Source organism: Homalodisca vitripennis, chromosome X, assembly GCF_021130785.1.
Source record: "Homalodisca vitripennis isolate AUS2020 chromosome X, UT_GWSS_2.1, whole genome shotgun sequence".
NCBI lineage: Eukaryota > Metazoa > Arthropoda > Insecta > Hemiptera > Cicadellidae > Homalodisca > Homalodisca vitripennis.
In genome coordinates, this window is record NC_060215.1 from 63,765,738 (window position 1) to 63,790,662 (window position 24,925).

At 30.8% G+C, this 24,925-nt stretch overlaps 1 protein-coding gene across 3 annotated transcripts in view; it reads right to left on the reverse strand.

Annotated features, from left to right (window-relative positions):
- Positions 1–24,925, reverse strand: part of LOC124369085 (latrophilin-like protein LAT-2) — a 381,707-nt gene that overhangs the window by 85,395 nt on the left and 271,387 nt on the right. For all 3 annotated transcript variants that reach the window (XM_046826807.1, XM_046826804.1, XM_046826808.1), the window contains 2 exons: positions 7,978–8,110; positions 5,074–5,234 (listed from right to left, as the gene is read on the reverse strand). In XM_046826807.1, the coding sequence (XP_046682763.1) occupies positions 5,074–5,234; positions 7,978–8,110 (294 nt within the window). The remainder of the gene's footprint in view (positions 1–5,073; positions 5,235–7,977; positions 8,111–24,925) is intronic.

Sequence of the window (24,925 nt, forward strand, 5' to 3'; positions counted from 1 at the left end):
CAGAGTATAGGCCGTTTGAATTTCATAAGTAACGTTTGATTAATTATTATTTCTCCGCAATTTCACAGTCTCAAGTAAACTGTTCTGACTGAAAATGACACACTTTATGGAACACAATTATCCAAAAGAATTAAATTAAAAATTATCTATGTATTACAAAAAATAACCATACCTTTTAAATGAGGTGCTCCAACTGCTCTCCGAACACTTGTTGGCAATGAGCTAGTCTACTCGTATTATAAAAACCTACTGCAGTCACATTTTGAAGCATCTCGGGTGTAATTCTTCTTGCTTCTTCTAATAAACGATTTGTCAGCTTCTCAATGTTGGCTGGTTTAGTTTTATACACATTATATTTTAAGAAGCCCCACAAAAAGAAATCTAGTGGAATAAGATCCGGTGACCTAGCCGGCCACTCAACGGTACCCCTGCGACCCATCCAACGGTTAGGAAACGCTTCATCTAACAGATTGCGCACCCGCAAATAGTAATGGGGCGGTGCTCCATCTTGCTGAAACTATACTGCATTAAAATTTGCTCCAAGAAGAGCACGCACTGCTGGCAAAATGTTATTTGTCAACATATTGAAATAAATTTCGCCTGTTAGATTTCCATCTATCACAAACGGTCCTACAATGTTATTGTTTATTATTCCAGCCCACATATTCACTTTCTGAGGCCTTTGTGTGTGGCCATCTATCATCCAGTGTGGATTATGGTCGGCCCAGTAACGGCAATTATGCCTATTAACTTGTCCATTAACAAAGAATGTAGCTTCATCTGAAAACAATATCGAACTTAAAAAATTTTGAATTTCGTCACACTTTCTCATCATTATTTCGTAAAATTCAGTCCTTCGATCAAAATCATCCTCTGCAAGTTCTTGGCTTAGAGTTACTTTAAAAGGGTGATACTTGTTTTTGTGTAAAACATTCAACACTGAGGTATGGCTCATATCAAGATCTTCTGCAGCCACTCTGGCCGAGGTGCTGGGATTTTCAACAAATGTTTGGAGTACATCCAAAGATTTTTGTTCATTTGTTGCCGATTTGGGCCTGCCACTTCTTTCTTTGACTGTTATAGTTTCTTAAAATCTTTTTACTGTCTTAAACACTGTTGACTTACTAATTGGGGGTCTATCAAGAAAAGTGTCACTAAACAAATGCGCTGTTTCTTCATAGGGACGAACTAGATATCCATACCCACGCATCATAAGCAGCGTGATTCTCTCATAACTCACTAAGTGACATTGCTTTTAAAACTAGTAGAATACAATGTAAACACTTAAGTAAAAAAATGTATAACTATCGCAGTACCTTCTAGTGAAGACTTTCAACTTTATCTTACGTGGACGAAATTATAACGTAGACTAAAAACCAAGCTGATATTAAAAGTACAAAACTGTAGAGTTTTGCTGTGACAGTACTGTTTGTATTGCCTAAACCAGTTTATGTTTGCCTGAGATAAAAGGATGGAGGGACTGGACCTTGACCTCATGTTGATAAGGAGTTACGGTGGTATTATTGAATACTCTCAGTTTCTTGAAGACAAGACAGGAAAACCCCCTATTTACTGTTATCCAACAAATATAAAGGTAAAAAAAATAATTTTTTTTTGGAAATTGTTTTTCAAATTTACATAACCGACATAAAACATACTACTTAAAGTAAATTAGTTACTTCACAACACAAAATTAAATTTCTTTGTCATGAAATTCATACGGCCCGTACTCTGGATAGGTTCAACCTTTTTAAGTGCGGTTTGCGGTAATGAGTTTCTCTTTACTAGACCTTTAATTTGATACCAAACTCGGCCAATGCTTACGTTTAAGATTTTCGTCCGACTCCTCACGGGCCGTCCCCTGAAAAGATAAAATGTCCCCACTGGTCTTAAAAACTAGGTTCTTAATACAAGTGGTGATGTACAAAATTTAATTTGTATAAGTGAAGCCATACAAAATTAGTGAAAGCGTTTCCATATTTTTTTTCCACCCTGTATAACGGTGACATGTATATTGGTTATTTTTATTTTAGTTTACTGATATTTTATAACTACTGAACATTTTGTGTAAGAATATGTACATAGCCTTATTGAGACTACATTCATAATCATTTAAACATTGTTCACATCCAACATAACAAATTAAACCGTCTATGTTGTGTGGTTTGGTTGTGTTGTTAATGTCAAAATGGTCTCATGGAATTACTCAAAATTGGCTATTAAAAGAAATTTCCACTCACAAAAATTATTTCCTTATTTTATTCCAGACATGATAATACTTTTTTTAAAGATTCAGATGCGTCATATCGGAGCTAGGTTGTAAAATGTGACCTCATGTTTACGAACTCTACAGCGTTACGGCAAAATACAACAAATCAACAATGCAAAATGGCGCCCGCCATTCGTCTTCGTTATCTACTGACATATAGCAATGATTTTAACATTTCCCTAGATTTTGCCAACCTATAAATATTTCCTTATAATATGAAATTTCCTACGAAACTTTCCTTGCAATGCGTATTTTCATTCAAGTGTACTCGATAAATGCAAACAGGGACACTCAAATTTTCGGCGATTAGCAGATTTTTGTGAGTAGCTGATTATTAAAATATAATTAATAAATGAATACGCAGATATTTCTCATCCAGAATACCTAATTTCAAAAATATGTTAATTATAAATAAAAACATCAATTTCATATTTGATGACAATACGGTGTAAACGCTTTTAAAAATTAAAAATTGCTAATATTATAGCAGGAAATGCTCCAAACTATACAATATAAATCTTGGGATGGTGTACACTTTGAAATGTCTCAGGAAAGGATTGATATTTACGAGGTTACTCGAGCTTATGTAAATTCGAAAGGGTTGCGACAACTGCAACAACCTATAACAATACTGAACATAAATACCTTTTATTAGAAGTTATAGAAGTTGTGTGTCCTATTTTTAGAAATTATTATTTCTGAACTTCTGAAAAACCACATTAAACAGAGACCAAACGAATCCGTTTTTGAATACACGGATTTGAAACTACAAAATAAATCCGTTAAACAACATAAATTGGTTACGGATACCTAAACGTATATTTGATTCAGTAAAACAATAAGCATCGGTGTATATGAACCAATTTCATTCTTCGATAAAGGCAATACTTTGAGATATATGGTGATTGACAAGTTGGAGTGGACAGTTAGCAAGGTTTGTGCAGAAATAAAATAAACATGGATAATATGCGAGTGCGAAAGCGGATAGAAATATTGAATATATTTAGCAGAAAAAGACCCCCAAGAGTCTTTCTATTCTCCTATAATATTTTAATAAAATGTTATTTTATTCTCTATGTTGTTCTTTTGTAGCCGTTTCGGAAACACAAATTATTTCATATCTCAGAAACTAAAAGAATATCCAATTTAAGTTAAATTGTGTGCTTGTATGGATACAAATTTTTATAGAAGGATGTTAAAATATAAATGCGCTAAGAAAAAATAATATGTTTTAACTATATACATTTTCAATAGTTAATTGTATGACTGGTTCTAAAATTTATTATAGCATATAAAACCGAGTTAAGTATTCATCCACCCATCTCTGCAATATAGTGTTGAAAATAAACAGTCATAGTTAGAAATAAATCCACCCATTATTTTCTGAGGAAATGGGTCATTAACAGGTTCAAAATAACCTGTGTGAAATAGAACTTACCTAATGTTCTTCAATTGACTGGGTCGTATTGAAAGTGCTTATGAAAGATTATGTGCAAACTTGTACGAGTATGAAATGAGAATTTCCATTCAGGAGAAAAATTTAACATTTCCAACATACTACAAACTACTATGAAAGTAATTTAAGTAAAGACTGAGTTTAATCATAAACTGTCCTACTTAGACGTCATTAGCACAAGGAAAAACGATGGTTCCTGGAGCACTGGGCTTAGAGAAAAGTAAGTCAACAGTTTACTTCAAGGTACACAATAATAGTTCAGCGATGCAGTAAACTATTATGAACCCAGTAAAAACAATTAAATACTATTGGAAACAAGGAATATTGGGAATTATACGATGTTAAACCCCGTAGTGAGGAATAATAATGTTACAATATTTATATATCAGTGATAAAAGAAATCTCTCATATAATGCAAACAATTGAGAAAATTGCAAACGTTTATATCAATATGTTGATTTCCATCACAAACAAAGCTATTGCTCAATGTGGGATACGATTGAAAGATTGAATGCTGTGGGAGAGTAAAGAGATCTAAATATGTGTTGTTCGAGTGGTTCACATCCGTGCATTAACAAGATGAAAATAAATGTCAATAAACAGATTGAGTAATACATTAGAGATGACGAGTATCAACTTCAGTGTTAATGCTGAACATCTGCATTCGATCAATCACATGCCGATTTATAACATCAAAGCAACAATTTTTCCATTGAGTAGTATTTCTATGTTATAGAAGGTAATTAGGAAGGCCATATAAAATACCTCCGAATATCACTGGAGTAACAGCTGGGTAAACAAACTATAAACAGTAATAAAACATAGATTCAATGCCTCATTTGTTGAACTATTTCCGTGTTGCTTGAAGGTTGAAAATAATTAGGTTAAATAAGATAATACATTTAACTCAATGATTTTTATCTAGCAAAATTTTGACACCCTGATTGAGGTGGATCATTGTGCACACAAACGCATACAATAAAGATTTAGATTTGTCATGAATTGACCCCAAATCAACTTCATTATATTCATTACAATATTTGGTTTACAAGTTTGACAAAATATGAAACTTTTTATGAAAAGAGGCTTGCATATTAGTGAAAACATTTATAATAAATAAATCCAATTTACAAAAGTAATGTATCGGCAAGTAATATGATTGTTGCAATCTGACAATTTACGTGTTGCAGATAAACTCACATAAATGATTTTATTTTAATAAACGAAATAAATCATCTTTAAGTCATGCACTGAAATATAAAACATGATATAATTAGGCTTGTGTATGTCAGGGTAAGCGTCACTGTCCATTACATTATCTGTAACTAAACCTTTTAAAATTACATACCTGAGAATCCCGACGGACAAGTGCAACCAAACTCCGTGCTGGTTTTGTTTTCACATACTCCACCATTTTTGCATGCAGTTTGTGAACACGGATTGAAAATTTCACAGGACCGACCCTGGTATCCGGATGGGCAGGAACACTCATACTGATTGCTGCCAGAGCTAAAAATTACATTAAATGAGTTACAACATGTACAGTAGAGTAGCTTTCTAATTATGACCGTTATTATAATACATTGTTGTTATTTTATGAGTTATTAACATTACTTGCAATTGATAATACTTAATCGTACTTACGACATGATAAAGGTTTGTAAGGTAAATAATTGTTTTAAAATCATGTAACTTCTAAACATACGTATACCAAACCCCTTTTCATATTATATATATATATATATATATATATATATATATATATATATATATATATATATATATATATATATATACAATGTGTTGATATAATGTATATATATATATATATATATATATATATATATATAAACTCATTTAATATTTAGCTATTAATTATAATTTGTTATGAAACATTTCCGAATTAAAATATGATATACAAAATGCATGAAAGACATAATAATTATAATAGTTTGCTAAAACACTATTTCCTTGTCTAATATTTCTTCGTAAAGTGTGTAACTACTTAATTGTTAATAGTCTAAAGCACATCGCAAGTTTGTACATACACATTAAATTATAATAATAGTTTCGTATGTGCTTAATGTATTTCCTGCTCTTAGTTTCTGACATAGAATACTCCTATACTCAATCAGTACGAAACCCACACACACACACACACACAACACACACACACACACACACGCACGCGCGCGCGCGCGCGCGCGCGCGAGTGTCAAGACCTTATTCAAACTTTAGAAACATCAATAAATACCCATACGGCTGACATTGTGTAATTTTTACTTATTAATTTTTAGTTTGAGAACGGCTGGTTGAAATTCATTTTATAAATTTATAAATTAAAACCATAATTACAGTAAAATTAACATTTTTGCAAGCTTTATTTTCTAAATAGGTGGCTTCAACCTAACTTTCAAGCGTTAATATCTTATTAACGATGTAAAATAAAGAAGTCACTCTTAGTACATTTTATTTACACAATTTTATTTAAAACCCAACCATACCAAGTTTAAGAAAATTGGTTAAGAAATAATTAAGATAGTTACGATTTAAAAAATGTACTAAACAATGTCAAACGTTATTAGGTGACAGCACTGCTTGTGAGCCACGATAATGAGCTGTTTAATTTTAACTGCTCTAATAAAATAATTATAAGAGTTAAGAGCTCTGATATACGTTTAAAAATAAACAAAATGTCATGAAACCCCTCAGGCTGAGCGAGTATTTAAAGTCTAGACTGCTGTGGGAAGAGCATAGATAGATTAGAGGCTAACGTCGACGTTTGACAGGCAGCTCCGTTCAGATAGGTCAACAATTTAGGATTTCTTTCCCAATTACTCAACGTCAAAAGATACATAGACAAACTCCTTGACGTCATTAGTTTACAATAATCGCAAAATGTGACACTGGATACACTTTTACCTTGACAGTATTAAAATTAAATGAGAGAATTAAAGTTAACGTATTTCTATAAGAAAATAGCATTCGACACCAGGTCAACTCTGTCATAGGCGAACAATATGAGATAGACCATAGTTTTCATTATTCTTTTATATAATTGTCCAATTTTGTATTTGCTGTTTTGTAAAGCAAGTTTAATCACATTTTTACTTAACCTTCTAGGCACTTATATCTTATAACTATGTACTTAAATGTTCTACATGTACGCTACGAATAAAAACGATAACGCGTATAAAACATTTTCATTGGTACATCGGTTATCAGAGATCTATATACTAATTATAGATCTATATACTAATTATATATACTATTACTAGATAGCCTGGGTATTCATATTTTAGATGAATATTTTTATCAATTTACGTTTTACCATATTATTTGATGTTTTCGAAATAACGTATTACTTTATATTTTCGTTTTAAGTTCTATTTATCTTATTTGAGTATTATAATTTTTACTTATATACTCAAATTATGTACATAATTTTTCCTTAAATAAGGTTTAAAAATACACTGCAATTTAATATGTTTTAAATCTTTTTCTACAGCTATTATCTTACTATTTTTACCTTTTCTTCTATTATCGTTTTATTTAATTTTTATTTGATTTAATAAACAAAAATTTTGAAAGTTAGCAATACAATAAATCTGAGTGATAAGTGAAAGCATTTCCCTTCAGTGCTAAACTATGTATCAAATACACTTTGCAGCAAAGAAGCACAATTGGTTTTCCTGAAACGTATTAAGTAATAGAATTTTCAGCATAGTTTGGATAACTTTTAATTTATTCTCTAAACGTAAAAAACATTAAAAATATATTCATTGCTCAAACGTATTTAATTCATAATTACTCTTATACAGGAAAGTTAATTTATCATTTTGATTATAAAAACTATCCTATGTCTCTTTTTGTGACGATTCTTACACCTTACCATACGGTGGAGATATACAATCAGTAGTAAAAATATAAAAGGTGCTTGTTTAAAAGACATTAACCAGTTTAATTTTTAAGGGCATGCCATTATTTTTGGTAAAATTAGTTTAAGGTTTAGAGACTTATTAAAAACTTTAAAAAAAGAGTTATAGCATCCAATTTATTACAGTAAAAAATGTATTTATCTCACAAACGTTTGGTTTTAGATTAATATACTTCCTGAAAAACTTCGGTCATGTGAAAAGCCCATGAATAAATACAGGTTTTTAGAACGATTATTAGTATTATATTATACGTAAATAATGTATTACTGAGAGAAAATTTCCAAAACTGTATTTTCTACATTATGGCAAGCTACCTTGTGCATGATCCTCCGTGTTGGCAAGGTGAAACTGTGCTCGAACAGGGGTTGAACTTGGAACAATCCTCTCCGTAAAAGCCCGCCAAACAAGAACACTTAAACTGGCTATTGTTCAGGTTGTAGCAAGTTCCTAGAACAACGGGAATTAGGCAGCGCATTAATGTACTTCATAACAATTCTTATACAGATACTTGTTATGTGGCACTGCATTGTATACTTTAATAGTACAGTATCATTAATATAGGACAGTATTCGTGAGACTGAGAGAGAACAACTTGAAGTGCGATTCTGCAGTAGGCGTTTTGTTTTTAATATATATAGTTTTATTGGTTTAAAACAAAAACAGGCTGGATTTTTAATACATAGCGTGTCGTACACCTGTTAAACACCTACTAACAACCTCATCTTGATAAATAATTCTTTCAATGTAAATTAATACAAAAGGAGTAGATATATCACCTTAACACAGCTACCGATAAAGCCTAAAATGCCCCATTTTAAAACTAATATAGCGATGGCATTAAGAATAAAGCTCTAAATACTTGCCATTTCCATGGCAAGAGTTAAAAAAAAGTTATATTTACATTTATCCCAATCTTTTTTCTTCAGATTTAGTATTGCTTTGAATTCCATTGAAGGAAGGCATGTCTAGGCTTTTCCGAGCAGTACATCTACTAAGTTAGAGACCTGTCAATGTTGTCGACCATAAGGTGTACTACGTGGTGCGATACGTGAAGGAAGAGTGGTGATTAGTAGTGCGAACGATCCATCCATCAACTTTATATATAAAAAAATATATATATATATATACACACGTGCGTGCGTGCGTGTGTGTGTGTGTGTGTGTGTGTGTGTGTGTGTGTGTGTGTGTGTGTGTGTGTTTTACAGTCATTATGTTTAAACTAACAGGGATACTTGCCTACTGGCAATAATATCATAGCCTTGAAATTGAGCTGAAAATAATAGTATGTTCTTAGCTTCTCACGCTAAATATCGACCTATTAAACCACTAACCTAACTTGATATCCTCTTCCAAATGGAATTTTACTATGACAACTTAGTTGGTTTACTTAAGAAGGTTGAAAAGTCCATCAGGCTTTTTCGACGACTAGTAAATTAAAACGTTGTCACTAAGCTGATCATGATATGCGCCATGGTATCCAATCACGAGGATTAAGAAAGAGCATATACCAAACTGGAATCAATAATGCGAGAACATTCGCAGTACCATATCATCGGAGGTTCTAGCAGTCAGATTCAATACCTTGATGAATTTACAAAAATAAAATGGACCTGACAGTCAGCGATCTTTAGTTGGTAGTGCGGCCCCAAATGTTGTGATTTTTCTATGTTAATAAAGATCTTCGCTTACAAACAAATATTCGTGCATTATACAAAATTCAGTCTGCAAATATATTAAGTTCAAACATTAAATTTGGCTTTCAAAATTATGCAAATTGCCACGTCTTTATGTATGATACTATAGTAAATACATACGATTGAAATACAGTCACATATAACATAAATATAATTTTACTAACTTTTTTTGTGAATAAACCCACTGTGGATGATGACACTTTAACCCAGAACATTTTGTAAACATGCAATATTTCTTACCCTAAATCGAACCAGGGGGGATAAAATAAAACGGCAACCAATACACTACCAGAGACAATAGAACGATAGATGGAGTAATAATATAAATTATTGCAATAGTCTGAGTTTAAAACTGTAATAACAGAACAGTGAAAGAAACAAATAAATATAATCCAGGTTAAAATAAACAAATCATACCAGACTGTTGTGCCATGCATAAGTAAGGAATTATAACTACCATGCTGTGTGTCTAACATGCACTTAATAATAACAAAACTCTAATTATAACTGAACTACAGAATACTGTAACTCCGCATTGGAGTATTACAAAACTTTAATCTGTTTGATATGTCAAAGCGGCCTAATTTCGATTGATGGTTGATTAATGGGTTGGTCTGCCATTTTAATGATGAAGCCTGGATTTATATCCTTTTAAAGAAATGAGGTTCCCGATGTATTATGTTGGCTTCATCTGCATTTATACGATGTTCTTCGGACTTTTTAGGATTTCTTAAAGCCTCTTCATATTGTTTTCTATGTGTTCTTTTATTCCAACGTTTAGTAGTTTTTTGTCTCGCTATGTATGATGTATTGCAACATCATTTGATACTGTAAACACAGATTTTAAAGTCCTGTTTGATATATTTTGGTTTTGTTATGACGAGACTTTGTCTAATAGTATTGTGTGTTTTAAAGGCGGTTCTAATTTTGTATTTCGCATCTACTCTTAGGGGAGTTTTTACTAGGATTTTCTCCGATAATCCCAGCACGTAAGGTATTGACATGAAAGCAAACTTGACTCTATTTAGAATTACTGACTCAGGAACTATAAGAATCATTGGTCCTTTTGCAATTCCTCATTATTGATTGAGGTTATACATTGCGTTTAAGCATAGTTTTCCGTTTCAATCCGATTCATCTTTTTTAATTTCTCTTTTAGTCCATCTTTATCCGAGCATAAGCTCTTTTATCTATCAAATAACGAGTAGGCCACTCCTTATTTGACAGATTTTTAATGGTTTTATTGATAGTTTATATATTATCCTGTGTGTTTTCTTTCAAAAACCGTTGTCTTAAGGACATCCCTATCTCTTAATAAGCACACATCCAACACAGGAAGCTCGATTTGCTCTACCAATTCCATTGTGAGGAAGATGGAAGGATAAATACTATTAGTGAGTTTCTAAAGCTCATTCAGTTCAGTGTCTCCATGACGAAAAACAACAAAGATATCATCTACAAACCTCCACAAAATCCTCAACATAAATTGAAAAACAAATACTAATAAGCTAACCAAATTATTCCCTTCGAACCATACGCCATATTTGTACCAAATACGCTAACACTACTCTAAATAGTGAATTTATTATCCTCAGTGGTGATGCACCCAATTTTTTCACGATATAAAGCAACTTCTACCCCCTTCACTTCTCAACCACTTACCGCTAGTCTATCAAGATCAAGAGATAAAGTGCTCTATCCGTATCACGTAAAGCATGCTTAGCGATAGACGAATTAAAATCTATCTGGAGGACAAGCTTCAGGTTCTGTATTTATAATGCCTCAAAACTGCTTCTGAAATTATAATTATATAAAGAGGTTTTTTAAGATCGTACACACACACACACACACACACACACACACACACTCACACACACACACACACACACACACACACACACACACACACACACACTCACATATATATATATATATATATACGATCTTAAAAATCCTCTTTATATATATATATATATATATATATCATCATATAAATCATTTTATATGGTGCAGCAATTTGATATACTATTCTGTTTTTCTTCACTGAGTGCCACTAGAAAAATTGTAGTACCATTAAAAAATATATATAAATATTTTTCACTATTCTATTAGCATGTGTATCGTCATTTTTTAGATTTATTAGCTACATAGAGAAAGCCATAGGACTATTCTATAAGGTATTGAGAAATTGGTCCGGCGTTAAAATATTGACCATTTACATGGCCGGGGAATAAACAGAGCAAAATGTGGGTTTCTGAGTAATAGCCTGAGTTAGAAGACTGATGTTCTTGTACTTCAGGAAGCTCACGTTATATATTTCAAAGCGTATGCGAGAGGAATTATCACCAGCGTCGGCCTTGTAGAATGTATAGTTTGAAGATTTGCATACACGACGGTTGGTGTCAAAGGTATATCAACAATATTTAAATAATTAAAACACAATAATTTATGAGAAGTAGTTGACACATCACGTGGACGCTTCCAAATCAGGTACAGTACGTGCGCGAACTTAGAATTCTGCAAAAGTTCTCCAAGAACTTCCTGTTACTGATTCTAAGTAAAGAAATCCGTCTTGGTAAATTCCCACCTGTAATATAATAAGAATCAATCTAGGACTATCAGAATAATGTCTTGTTACGTGTTGGGGTTGTTTTGCCGAATAAAGAAATACGTTTTGCCGAAGAAATAGACTATACAATTCATTGGGTGGTTAATGTCAGGACGTTTACGATTAATCTATAGTCTATAAAATATGTGAAAATTATATCTTTACACTGGCACTTGCAGTTATCAAAATAGCTGTAGTAAGTTAATGATGTAAATGTAATTAATTTCATTAAATGTAATATTAAAAGGTATCTAAAATGTGATTAAGTACTCCAAAATGATGACCCAAAGTTTATCATCGTTCAACTTTATTTAGAAAAAACAACTGAGCTAATATGATAATAACAACGAAAAATTTTCTAAAATATGAATTTTTTTAAGCTCACTAACCACGGAAATTACTTTGTTAATTTATGTTGCAAAATATTTGAGCAATTTATTTACAATATAATAAAAATAGTTCTATATATTAGATGTTTTTATGCCTTACTCTACTTTTCCATTTTTGTATTTTTTCTAGTACTTTTGCATTTTTTTTATCTATATAATTTATTTATGTTAGTTGCTTTTATCAAATTTTCTTGCTAATCTTGAAGCTGGATGAGGGTATTTATAATTATTTAACCTATTTTTGATACCGTTTTCCCTTAAAGAAAGTAAGTTGTAACTGGCACTGGCCGTTGGAATAAATAAATAAATAGACTTATTGTATTCTTCCAGGAAAACATTTCACTATCACCCACCCAATCCATTTACAGTTAAACCAGCCATGCAATCGATTAATTAATATAGATTGTACTCTAATTTATTGATACACTCAGAGGCATTGCTGGCATTTTTTTGTTATCTCACCTATCCTTCTGACACCGCCAATCATCAGTGTCTTTGTAGAAGACGGAGCTAACGATGTCACAGTTAACCTCTTGAGTGGTTTAGTTCTTATCTTGCAGGTCGTTCTTAATATGTTGAATTTACCAAAAAACTACAAGAGTAAATCTAGCTGTTTATTGGCTATATAAACGACCTGAACAAATCCATCAAGGGCCACTTAGTTCAATACGCTGACGACAGTAGTGTCGTTATCCAAGCGGAATCCTCTCAACCAATCTATCTTCAACTGTAATAATTCTCAGCTCATAGTTTTTTTGAATTATTTATTTTTTAACACTGAAAAAAGACGTTAAATACATTTAAAAACTTAAAGTAACATGAGTGATGAGGCTATATTCGTCGCTAGTAATCCTGTCCAGGAATCAACGTCTGCATATTTTTAAGGACTCTACATGCGCCCTAACCTGGATTGGTTACAACAGGGAATCATGAACAACAAACACTAAGTACCTGTTTACATTCATTTAGATATTTGTCCAAATTTCTATGAAGAAAACACTTAGGCTGGTTTATTTTGGATATTGTTTTCCTGTTCTGACATATGGTTTGATATTTTGGGGAACAGCCTGAGTTAACTCTGTTGGAAGAGTTTAAACTACAAAAACACTGTTAGAGTGATGTGCCGTCTAGGTAGTCGTGACGGTTGTCTGGTCAAGTTCACTAACGAAAACCTTTTGACGTTACCTTCACTGTTTATATTTTCTGTCTCGATGTTTACATCCAAAAACCTGCCATCGTTCCCTATATATAATCTGTATGTATCAGAAACAGAGATACACTCATCATTTCGTATCACCACAGTAACATCTTCAGAAGTCCATTTCAGGTGTCATATGTTTTCAAAATATTCATTGATATGCCGCATAGTTTGAAGAATTATTGAATTGATGCATCTTTTAAAAATAATGTAAATCAGTACTTTAAAAACTCGTTTTACTCCATTAATCATCTGTTGGTGGCTCCTAAGTCTGGGCCATAAAGTAATTCGTAATTGACGATAGTTGAATTGATAACATTGTTTTTATGCTACTTAGGCAATAGTATTTTAGCACATACTCGTACTATATATTATATTCATAGGTCTGATATATTTATGTATTATATTCACATTCACAGCAATATATTTTTATACTCATAGTAAATATTATTTAATGACTATGTTCTATCCATGAATGTATTCTTCAAACAGTACTCATATTGATTTGATTTTAAGTGAAGAACGTCTTATTTTACCGGGCGAAGTTAGGGCTAAGAAGCCCTCTCTAACACTTAAACTGGGGACCAACGGATTGAAATACATGCGGATATAGGGCATACAATGACAAAATGGAGAGATGTTTACCTGTAATAAAATAGGCCATACGACAAGAGACTAATTAAGAATTGCAAAGACTTGAAAGTTAAGGTACAACTAGTGCAAATAGAAGTTTTATTTTTTATTTTTGAATTTTGAGTGAACTTAGTTAGAAGTGAACGTTTTGATTTTAGTTATTTCCAAGTGGTATTTGATTTTATTTGTAAACTTTATTATTTTATTTCAGGAGAGAGCTGTGATGCTTGGTTTGATATATTTGACTGAAATTTATATTTCTTGCCAAAGGTCCTTTTAACTATTATTAAACCGTTTGCCAATTCATTGTGGAAAATAGAGTGATGAAATTCTGAGACATTGAACTTTTAATTTGCGATTTTAAATAAATCCATTATTTTGATTTAGAACTGTGATTTAATTTTAGACAAACCAGATAATATTTAATAGTTAAAAATTTAGTAATAAATTTTACTAAATATTCACTCGGAGCTTACTAATCAAAACATATTTTATATCGACTTGGATGTATGATTGATAATTTTATTCTTAATATTCTAGAATATTAATATCTACAATCCAAGTCGTTATAGGGTTGTGACACCTTTCTGCATTAAACCTCGACATCTTCACTGTAAGTTAGTAGACACAAAAGTAATATTTCCAGTTGTGACAATTTAGTTCTTAAGTAATGCATATAAACTTCATTTTTAGGTATTACTATCATCATATATTAATGACTAAAAAAACGTACAGGAGTTATAGTAAAATTATCAAAACAATCTGTGCCTAAAGAACCACTGTCACAGTCAGATCAAATTGAAGGAATGTTACACAAAGATATTGAGACGTTGGATAGTTGTACCAACTTATGAGACTAATCAATACAAATACAAAACGTTATGGAAGAAAAATGACACAAGTGTCAAGCCAAGAAAAACAAGATTTTTAAGGATTCAAGTACTAATACCTAGAGCAGTATTGCTCAAAATGAGAATGTTAACATAAATTTCCTAGAAAGAGAACCAACCACAAGAACACAAAAGAGGAGGAAGAAGAGTATCTTGACAAATATAACTATTATAGTTGAAAATAAAGCTAAGCTACTGAAACATTCCGGCTAGGTGTATGTTTCTTTGTCTAAATCAAAGAAAGAGGTTCCAGAGAAATAATTGAAGTCTCCTTGTGATGTAAGTAGATGTGTTTACAAAACATAACCCATTCGTTGCGTCAAAACATTTTATTAATTTTTGGAAATTAAAAGATCTGTCACGTCACCGTGACATTACTCCTTTTTCATTACTTCTCATATGCCAGCTATTGAGCCAAATAAAAGGTAACCTGCGAAATAGCAACATGCGTTTTAAAGTTAATTGAGAGTAAGCAAATGTGGATCAAGATATAGAGTTTATATTTTACTGAGACATCTACGGTGGCTAGTACAAGAACAAGTTCGTTTTTGTAACTGTTGGAGAAATACCAAATAAAATAAATAATACATAACATTTTGATGAATGCCATATTTAGAACGAAGGTGACTGCGTTCATGTTAAGATCGAAAAACAGGTGAAAAGAACTTTAAAATGTGGACCTATGTATTATCAGAGGCAATACGTTTCCTTTATGAAAAGTTAAAACAACTGGAAACCCTTGTACAGTAATCGAACCAAGTCATTCTAATTTTATAAATTTCGGAGATGGGGACCATTTCTACAATAACAATTTTGAGACCATTTCTACAATAACAAACAAAAACTACTTTTGATGACAAAGAAAAATACGACTAGGTTTACGCTTAAGATAACGTCTTAGCAGATAGAATGGGTGAAGAAGAAGAGTCTGATGTAATATCAAAACCTAAAAGAAGAAGATCGAATAGGAAAAAGAAGAAAAACTTATGAGATAGGTTTCAGAAGTTGGTTTTAATCCGATGTATAAAAACAAACCCTCTATTTTTGAAAGGAAAAAATGACTTACGATAGTTGTTGGAGAAAAATGTTATTCCAAACCGTTACTCATATTTTTATAATTCTCTGTGAATAGAAATGGAAAGAGATAACTATTACTTGTATTTATATATTTTTATTATTTTAGTTTTTAATTTTGATAGACTCATTTCTTAAGTTTAATCTAATAAAAATTTCATTGAGTCGTAAGAGTTGAATTTTATTGTTTAACTAGCGGGCCCGGCGCGCTTTGCTGCGCATTTCAATAATTTTTTGCAAAAGTTGCCCGCGGCTTCGCACGCAATTTTCCCGTTGAAAACAGTACACTATATTCACTTATTTATTCTTTTTCTATCACATTCTAAACATTGCTGAGATAATTGATAGTCGTTCCATCGTGAGCCTCTTGGGCGTATTATGAAGGTATGTACCATATTCCTGCCTCTATCTAGCTGTTACCCACGGCTTCGCACGCAAATCTTAAGAACCGAAGTCCTTATATTACTTAGTAAATTTTTTTTTTTACTATAATAAATTTTTAGATTAAATTAGTTTATATCTCCGATGCCACGATTGAGCTTGCTTTGTTGTCTCGATCGAGAGAATATGTACACACGGAGTTTTGAGAACCATACTTCTGTCAAAAAAAAACAACTAAGGTTGATTTTATAACATTCTTTATATTTGTAGCCAAACGTAAGATAGTAATTATGATATCTGCATTGCTGCTCTTCTGATCAAGCATGAGCATGGTTTATATTAAATAAATATTGCAGTTAAAGGTGAATTTTTACGTCAAATTTGAATTGTATTATCTGGATAGTAAAGTCTATGTTTAACAGTGATTGCAGAAACAGTTTAAACAAAATTTGTCGTTTCTCTTAAGCTTACTCTATGCTTTAAAACTATAAGTGTAATATATGTTTTACAAAGAACAGCTGATTAAAAATTGAAAAGACGTTAACATATGTTTGCTGCAATGCATTTCTTATGGGTATTTCTGTAACCAGTGGGGCGGAATCCTGAATCGGGAAAGGGATGGGCATAGCTTATAAACCTTCTCCGTGGAAAAATACATATACGTACAAATTTTCATCATGATCGGTCCAAATTTTCATTCATGATACTTGAGGTCACTTAATAGTTGCTGTAGGACGACTCAGACAAACAACATAAACATAAACATTTTTTTATATATATAGAGAATAGTTTTTTTGTAATGACTCTAACTCATACTTGAGGTCCACTTAATAGTTGCTGTAGGACGACTTTTTACTCTGTAAACACATTTTTTATGCTAAATATGTTGAAACATACCACCTTCCACGAAATATAGTTGTGTTTTATTGTGAGAATGTTTTTTTCCCTTTAAAGATCACCGAGAGTTTTGTTATCAAATTCATTTCACTAAAATAAGTTTTGTTTTTTAGAGAAAAACAACACAACTCAATTACATAAAGTAAATATATATTTATAAAATAACCATCAAGTTTCGCCAAATTTTCAACATTTCAACATTCTCAATCTTTTGAAATTGTTTATGTCAGTGCCACATTAAGTTAAACCCTTAACTTTTTAAATTCAATATACTGAAAACTTTACCAGTTTGGATTTGTGTTAACTTTCTTTAGAAGGTGCGATATAAATATTCTCTATATTATGGTATGCAATACATGATAAAGAATACATCGTCAAAAACGCATTTTGTTTACTCTTAATTTAATTTAAAGCATAAAATAATTAAAAAAACACTAAGTAATTTTTATAGTTTTATAATTCTTTAAAAAATTCAGAGGATTGGTTTATGTCTTATGGGGACATAATACCAAGCGTAGAAGGATTTATCAGACCGTATGAACAGAAATTACCAAAATACGTAAATGTTGTTCAAATAAATAAATAAACTGAAGTAAAAAATGCAGCATAACTAAATAACTTAAAATATCGGTATCAAATAAATAAAGAATAAGAGAGAGAGCGTAAAAACATTCGCGTACGAACGAACGTCTAGGGCCACGTCGGTGACACAAGTATTGGTCAGGAGTTCCATGGCGGTTACCCACCATGTTCTACGTTGTAACTGCCGTCAATTGTTCTGGGATAAGGCATTTTAATCTTATTACAGAATTTAAAAATAAGTTAAAATTCTATGCCATGGCATTTCATATTCATGTTAATTGTGGTTTGCATCAAGTAGGTGTTGGACGAAATTTGACTTGTGTTCATAAATCTTTACATTGGGGCGGTGTTTTTTTTAGCCATACAAGGCTGTACTTTGTAGATTTTGGGGGAATCAGGACGCTTCTGGACATCTGTAAACACCCATTAATTCAAATTTGCCATTTGTTGAACTTTCTTGGAGGCAAGGTGGATGACGTGTTTCTTTAATTTTGTACTGAATGAATTTTGTACAGACCGATGGTATTCAAACGCACATAATGTTTTTACTTTCGAAAGTGATTAAATATATTTTGTTCGTGTTTTTTATCAACCTTTTTCCAAGTGAATAAATGTTAAATTGGGCAGTATATTTTATTATATTGAGTTATTTTTTGTAGCTTCAATTATTCATGGGAGCATTTAGTAACTTATAAATCAGACACTGATAGGAACTGTGTTGTGATGTTAAGAAGTCGGGTGGATCGTTTGGTTGTTGTTGTGATATAAATTTGTTGGTTTTCTGTATATACTGTACTCGATTTTATCATTTTCATTTTCTAATGTCTAAAAAATACGGTTACCTTATAATTTTTCCAATTCTGTAGTAAATTTAAGCTTAGAAATTATGTTGTTTAGGCTTAAGTGCAATAGATTCAGTAGTAGGTTTGAACAATTAAATTTGATCAATGCGTCATGTACATAACAGGGGTATATTTATAACGCATTTATTGCACTCTGAAAAGATAGATTCTTTTTCAAAGTTATTTACATAAGTCTGATAACAATTTCAGACAGGGGTGAACCCGTTGCCAATCCGTCATATTGCGCATAGCAGTCTCAGGTGAATGTAACATTCTGGTGGAGAACTTATTTTAATAAAGCATAAAATGTGTGATTGCTTCTGGAAGTATGTCGAAGGTATTATTAAGGTGTTTTCTATTATTTCGAGAGTTTCGTGGACAGAAACGTATAAAAATTTGTGACATCGAATGAAGCAAAAGCTGATGTGTTTAATGTATAAGCCTTCCAAAATCGTATAGTGTTTCTACCAAATCGTAACTTTTTGAATTACTGCCATAACTTACAGTACAGCCAGAGGAAGGGAAGTATGGATGGAACTGTAAATCTGAGAAACTGTCAGAACTACAGACCAAATACGATTGACCACCTGCTGAATTCTCTCGATCGCGGTAGCAAGGAGAAGTTGGAGTAAACAGTTGAAGCTTGATTTGGCTCTCTGCAATAAGTATTGGAGAAGCTGCAGGTGTCAGAACTGTTAGAGGATGAGCCCGGTTTTGTGCTGAAATATATGTTTCGGGCCTCCTTAGTTATTTAATCTATGTCCAAGCTATCAACCCTTATAATGTTTGTAACGTGCATCAACCAGTATAATGTAATGTTATTTTTAAATATGATATAAATTTAAAATTAGCCAACTCCAAATATGTAGGAAGCAAGATTTAGCATTGGTAAATAAATTGTAACTGATTGATTACTGAAGATTAAATTAGTTATATAGGATATAAGTAAAATTTATGTTGTTTGACAACATTTTACAATTTTATAATTCAGGCACGTTATTAAAAATAAAAATGATCATGTATCACGGCCAGGACTGGTGTCTGTCTGCAGAGAGATTTTCTCGATAGAGGACATTATAATGCGATGTCACCGCTTTATTACACATACAAACAAGTAATTTTGTGCAAAATAATATTACATTATAGAAGTATGCAGTAGAGTTTAATCACAGTAACCAAACTTTATTTTTTCGATTTCAATAATTATCCTAAGGTATAGGTTTTGATCAATCTTATAGTTGAACTATTAGGTTCCAAATTATTCCCTAAAAATAGTTTTCAAACTGCACCAATGATTTAAATGTATTACTTTGGTCATAAAATGCTTAATTGTAACTTGGCGGAACCCAAACATTGACAATATGAGTTAAACGATCCAGTTTTTTACAGGATTGTGAAAACAATCTGATCAATTTAAACACTTGGTAATATAATTCAAGAAGGTAATATGTAGCTATGAATAGATGAGTGGCTCTCCTATATGTTATTTTAGGAGCAAATGAAATAACACAAATTTGGTTATTTTGTAATTAAGGATTTACGAAAACAAAGAAATATTTACTTTTACAAGATTTAAAACTTAATTAGAATGTACGAACTATTAAAAGCTAATATAACATTAAACAAATCTAACAAATAAAAAGATAAAAGTATAAAATATTTAAAAAAATTGGAAAAGTATTCAATAAATCCTAATTCTAATCAAATTGCCAAAAGAGTAATACATTTGCTTAAAATAAAGCAACTACAATTATTTTACAAAATATGTCACTGATTATTTATAGCTTTAAAGCAATAGATTTCCTTTTGATAATATTTCTAATCAAGCTTGTTCTGATGATGAATTCAACTAAGTTTGCTGTAAATAAATATTGATAAGAAAAACTATGAATAAAACTGTAGAAAATACAAGTATAAAACCAAGAGTTAATCCCATCATTTAAAAATTTAGTAACTAAAAATTATTTCACTACGTTCTACTTTGTTTTATGAACTTAGGAGTACTAAAATATCTTAAAAAATAAAAATGAATTAAGTTTAGTTAGTACACTAAAAACTCATGGTTTATAGTACAAAACCAAAATAATTCAAACGTTCCACTAAATCCAAGCAGTTTAGTGTTTGTAAATAAAACAAAATTAATTCCAAGCAGTTCTAAATATAAAATAATAGAAAAATACATACATATAAAAATACAATGCAAATGTCTCAAAATACATTTTACCAATAAAAAATATTATAATTGAAAAAATTTATAAAAAATATTGAAATTGTAATGAAAATATTGTTATGTCTTATAATGTGGAATAGCAATAACATTTAAATAAAAACAGTTATTCAAACATAGTTTCATGATTAAACAAATAAAATATTTTAGAATGCAATTATGAGAAGTATGTTATAAAATGATACATAAGAACATTTATTTTTTGTCACCTGGAGATTTACATTATAATATATTGGTTTATCATTGTTTAAAATAAACAGGATTAAATGAAAATGGTTATCATAAATTATTATATTTATTAGTATTATAAATCACCAATATTTAGAAATATTAGTAGAAATTAGCATACAAAGTATCGAATTAGATGTGTAATTTGTAATGCAAATTTAAAGGTTAAGAAGAAATTATAACTGACGAAATTTTACCAGTATTTAGCCTTCTTAATCCACACGCTGAAAGATTAGGTACTGTAATATTTGGAGTAACTCTTAGATGAATGACTAAATTATTACAAGTTTAATGTAATTTTTCAGAGTTAATTGAATACTTACTTAATCTTAAACTTCTTCTGACATCTGATACAAAACCTATCTTCAGATTTGTATGCTGTGGACGTTCAGATGAATAATAAATTGAATAAGTTTATTGAGACATATTTGATTTTTAATTTTTAACCTTAGAACGAAACACTCGTTACCAAATTTTATTTCTCCGTATAATACTTACTAAAAATTTAAAATAATCTTAAATGATCTAAAATTACCAGTTGTTATTTGCTACGACTGCTAAACCAAGTGGAATTATAAGAAGACTTTTGACAATTAGCATATTTGTACAACATCTATATCTACATGATTTGAGAAATTCTCATGGTCTGTATTTTGACATTGTTTTGTTTAGATTTATAGATCCAAAGTTATCTAGGTCTTTTTAAGTGTAATGTTCCAGAAGTACGATATTGCTAGTGGGAAATGCATATACACGATTTTGACTAATAATATAAAGGGAACAATTTCTTTCACATTTGAGAAATAATTGCAGGTAAATAATTGAATAATTTCCATTTTATTATTCTGGTGGACATAAAGAGAAACTAAATTAAACATGTTCCAATAGTGTACGCATAACCATTTATTTAGTATTATTCCTTGAATATTTGTTTAATTGCCGACTTGTTTATTCAAAGTCTGTCATATCAAATTCGATTACTCAAATAAAAGGACAATATGTTACTGGATTAATATTTTCATAAATTAAATCTGATTTTGATATATAAAATTTATTTTTACGTATTAAACCAGAATATTGGTTTTTGATCATATTCTCCCCAACAGTTTTGCATTGAATTTTTATTTTCCAGTTAATCTAATTACTTAATTTTTCTTTAGTAATAATACTCAGTTAATTTAAATATTCTTGCATATTCCCAGATATAAATATTTTGTATTAAAAACGTCAAAATTTCCGATATTTCTCTGTTGTAAATAATTTTATCAGTTATTTTACAAGATATTCTGCATGTGGCTTTTCAACTATTGCTTACCCGGCATTACTTAGTTCCTCCTTAAAGAAAGTAAAGCTATTTTGTGCATTTACCTATCAGATGTTTTATTGAAAATTATGCGTAAATTACTGTTAAACTGGAAACTAGTTTAATAAGCTTGATCAGAACACTCAATATATATATATATAACCAAATCTATATCTTAAAAAAATCTATAATCTAAATCTGTATCTTTGTGCTTATATATATATATAAGTCACTGAAACTTGACTGTGATAATATTCCACGTAGTATATATATATACTACGTGGAATATTATCACAGTCAAGTTTCAGTTTGATGTATCGTTTAGTTTTTCGGTCTATTTATTATTATAATGAATATGTTCTCTACTTGATTCATATTATTAGTATTATTATGTCATCAGAATAGTTTTCTTTGGAATGAAAAGTAATAACAAACGTAATAATTCCTATAATAAACAATTATTCACTTGAGTTAGCATATAGTTTAAATCGTAGCTAGACACGAATATCTTCCTCTATTGACGTAGATGTTCTATTTGACTGCAAGAAACATTTAAAATTCGTATGAAATGTTTATCAAGCATTTAATAACCACAGTGACACATTAAGACTACTCAAACAATAATGAATGAAGTAAGAAAATAAGCATTTTGGTTTTAGATCCGGTATTTAAATTTATGCCGGGTCTTTTCTGTGCTTTGTAGTTATTACTTACTACATTTTATAAAAAAAAAATACTCTGTAAACTAAAAAATAAACAAATGGAGTATTTAAAGTTTTCAATATTTTTCTAGCTTGTGTGTCGGCCAAAAGTCTCACATGCGGATTTATCATTTCTTTAAGCAAAAGTATACCTTAGATTTTAATATTAATTGACGTGCCTGTTCAAGATTGTATAAATAAATTGTGTTTAAATCTTCAGGCACTTTGCAAATAAGGATTTTCAAATTATTTCTATTACAAATATCTTACGTTAACACTTTTTCAAAGTTTTATTGATTGCCGGGAATGTGTTAGAGAACCAAGTTTTCGTCCTTTCTTTAGAGCAAAAACGAAGATTATTCATTCTTATCTGCAATGGGTTTGAATTTAATTCAACATAACGTTTAAATTTGTTAACTCAATATTTTGTTTAAATCCTTCAATTTAATTTTTAAGATTGATTGAAGAATTATGTCAAAAAAGATTGATGAACAAATGAACTGTTGAAAAATTCAGTAATTGAAAATTTCATGTGGTACACTTTAAATACCAATTAATTCATTAATATAGAGAGAGAACTGAAGAAACAAACATTTCTGTTATAGTTTGCCATCTAGCTAACATTTTAGTCTTAATTAAGTTATTTTAAATAAAAATCTTTCCATTTTATAATGTATGTTTTTAAAACTATGAATGTATGATTTTTTACATCAAAGGTGTACTATCCCGGTTTTACATAGCTCAAAATAGAAATAATGGGATCGCATTCAGTATTAGTTTCCTTATTTGCAATTATCAGCTTTCCACTTGTTGGAAATGGCGTATTTAGGGCAACAGACAAGCATAGTTAACAAGCAGATAACACTACAAAATGTATTGAATTGTGAAATTGCTTGACCATATTTAAAAAAAAACAATATGCACTTAATCTTGATATGAAACAGGAATCGCTGGCAAAGACTTCGCCATAAGTACAATGGACCACATTCAGAAAAGTATTGTTGAATCAAGTCCAATAATTTTAAAATTGCGTCAAGTACTTTATTCATAACGAATCAGACATTGCCATTCCAGAAAATATATTTACTGCACATTTTTCAGATAGAATATGGAAAAGAATGTATGCTTTTTAGAGATTTAAATACATGAGGAATAATTGATTGACGGTAAAAGAAGCGTATCGGATTCAAGTAATGGTACGTTGTGCCAATGAATTAAGATATGTTAAAACTACGCCGTCCGTAACACCGGCTGAATGCTATTTTTATAACAGACAAATTTTGTTAAAGTATTTAATTAGATTGGAGAACTAGCCAAATATGATAGCCTATATAAATTTGGCTATTGCCAACAGTAGTCACGGAATAAGAAGAAATAGACTAGGAGAGGAATTGGAGAATAGACTAGAATTATTAATTTGTTTTACGGCAACCCATCTTGCCACTAATACAGATGAGGTGGTTGCCGACCACATACGAGTATGTGGTATCTGTATTACTTTTAGAGCCACTACAAACTAGCAAATGTGTACTGATGAAGATTTACCATTTGGCGTCTTTATTCAACCGAATCTTTCAGGATCAACCGTATGGCATAAAATTATCTCTATCGTAAT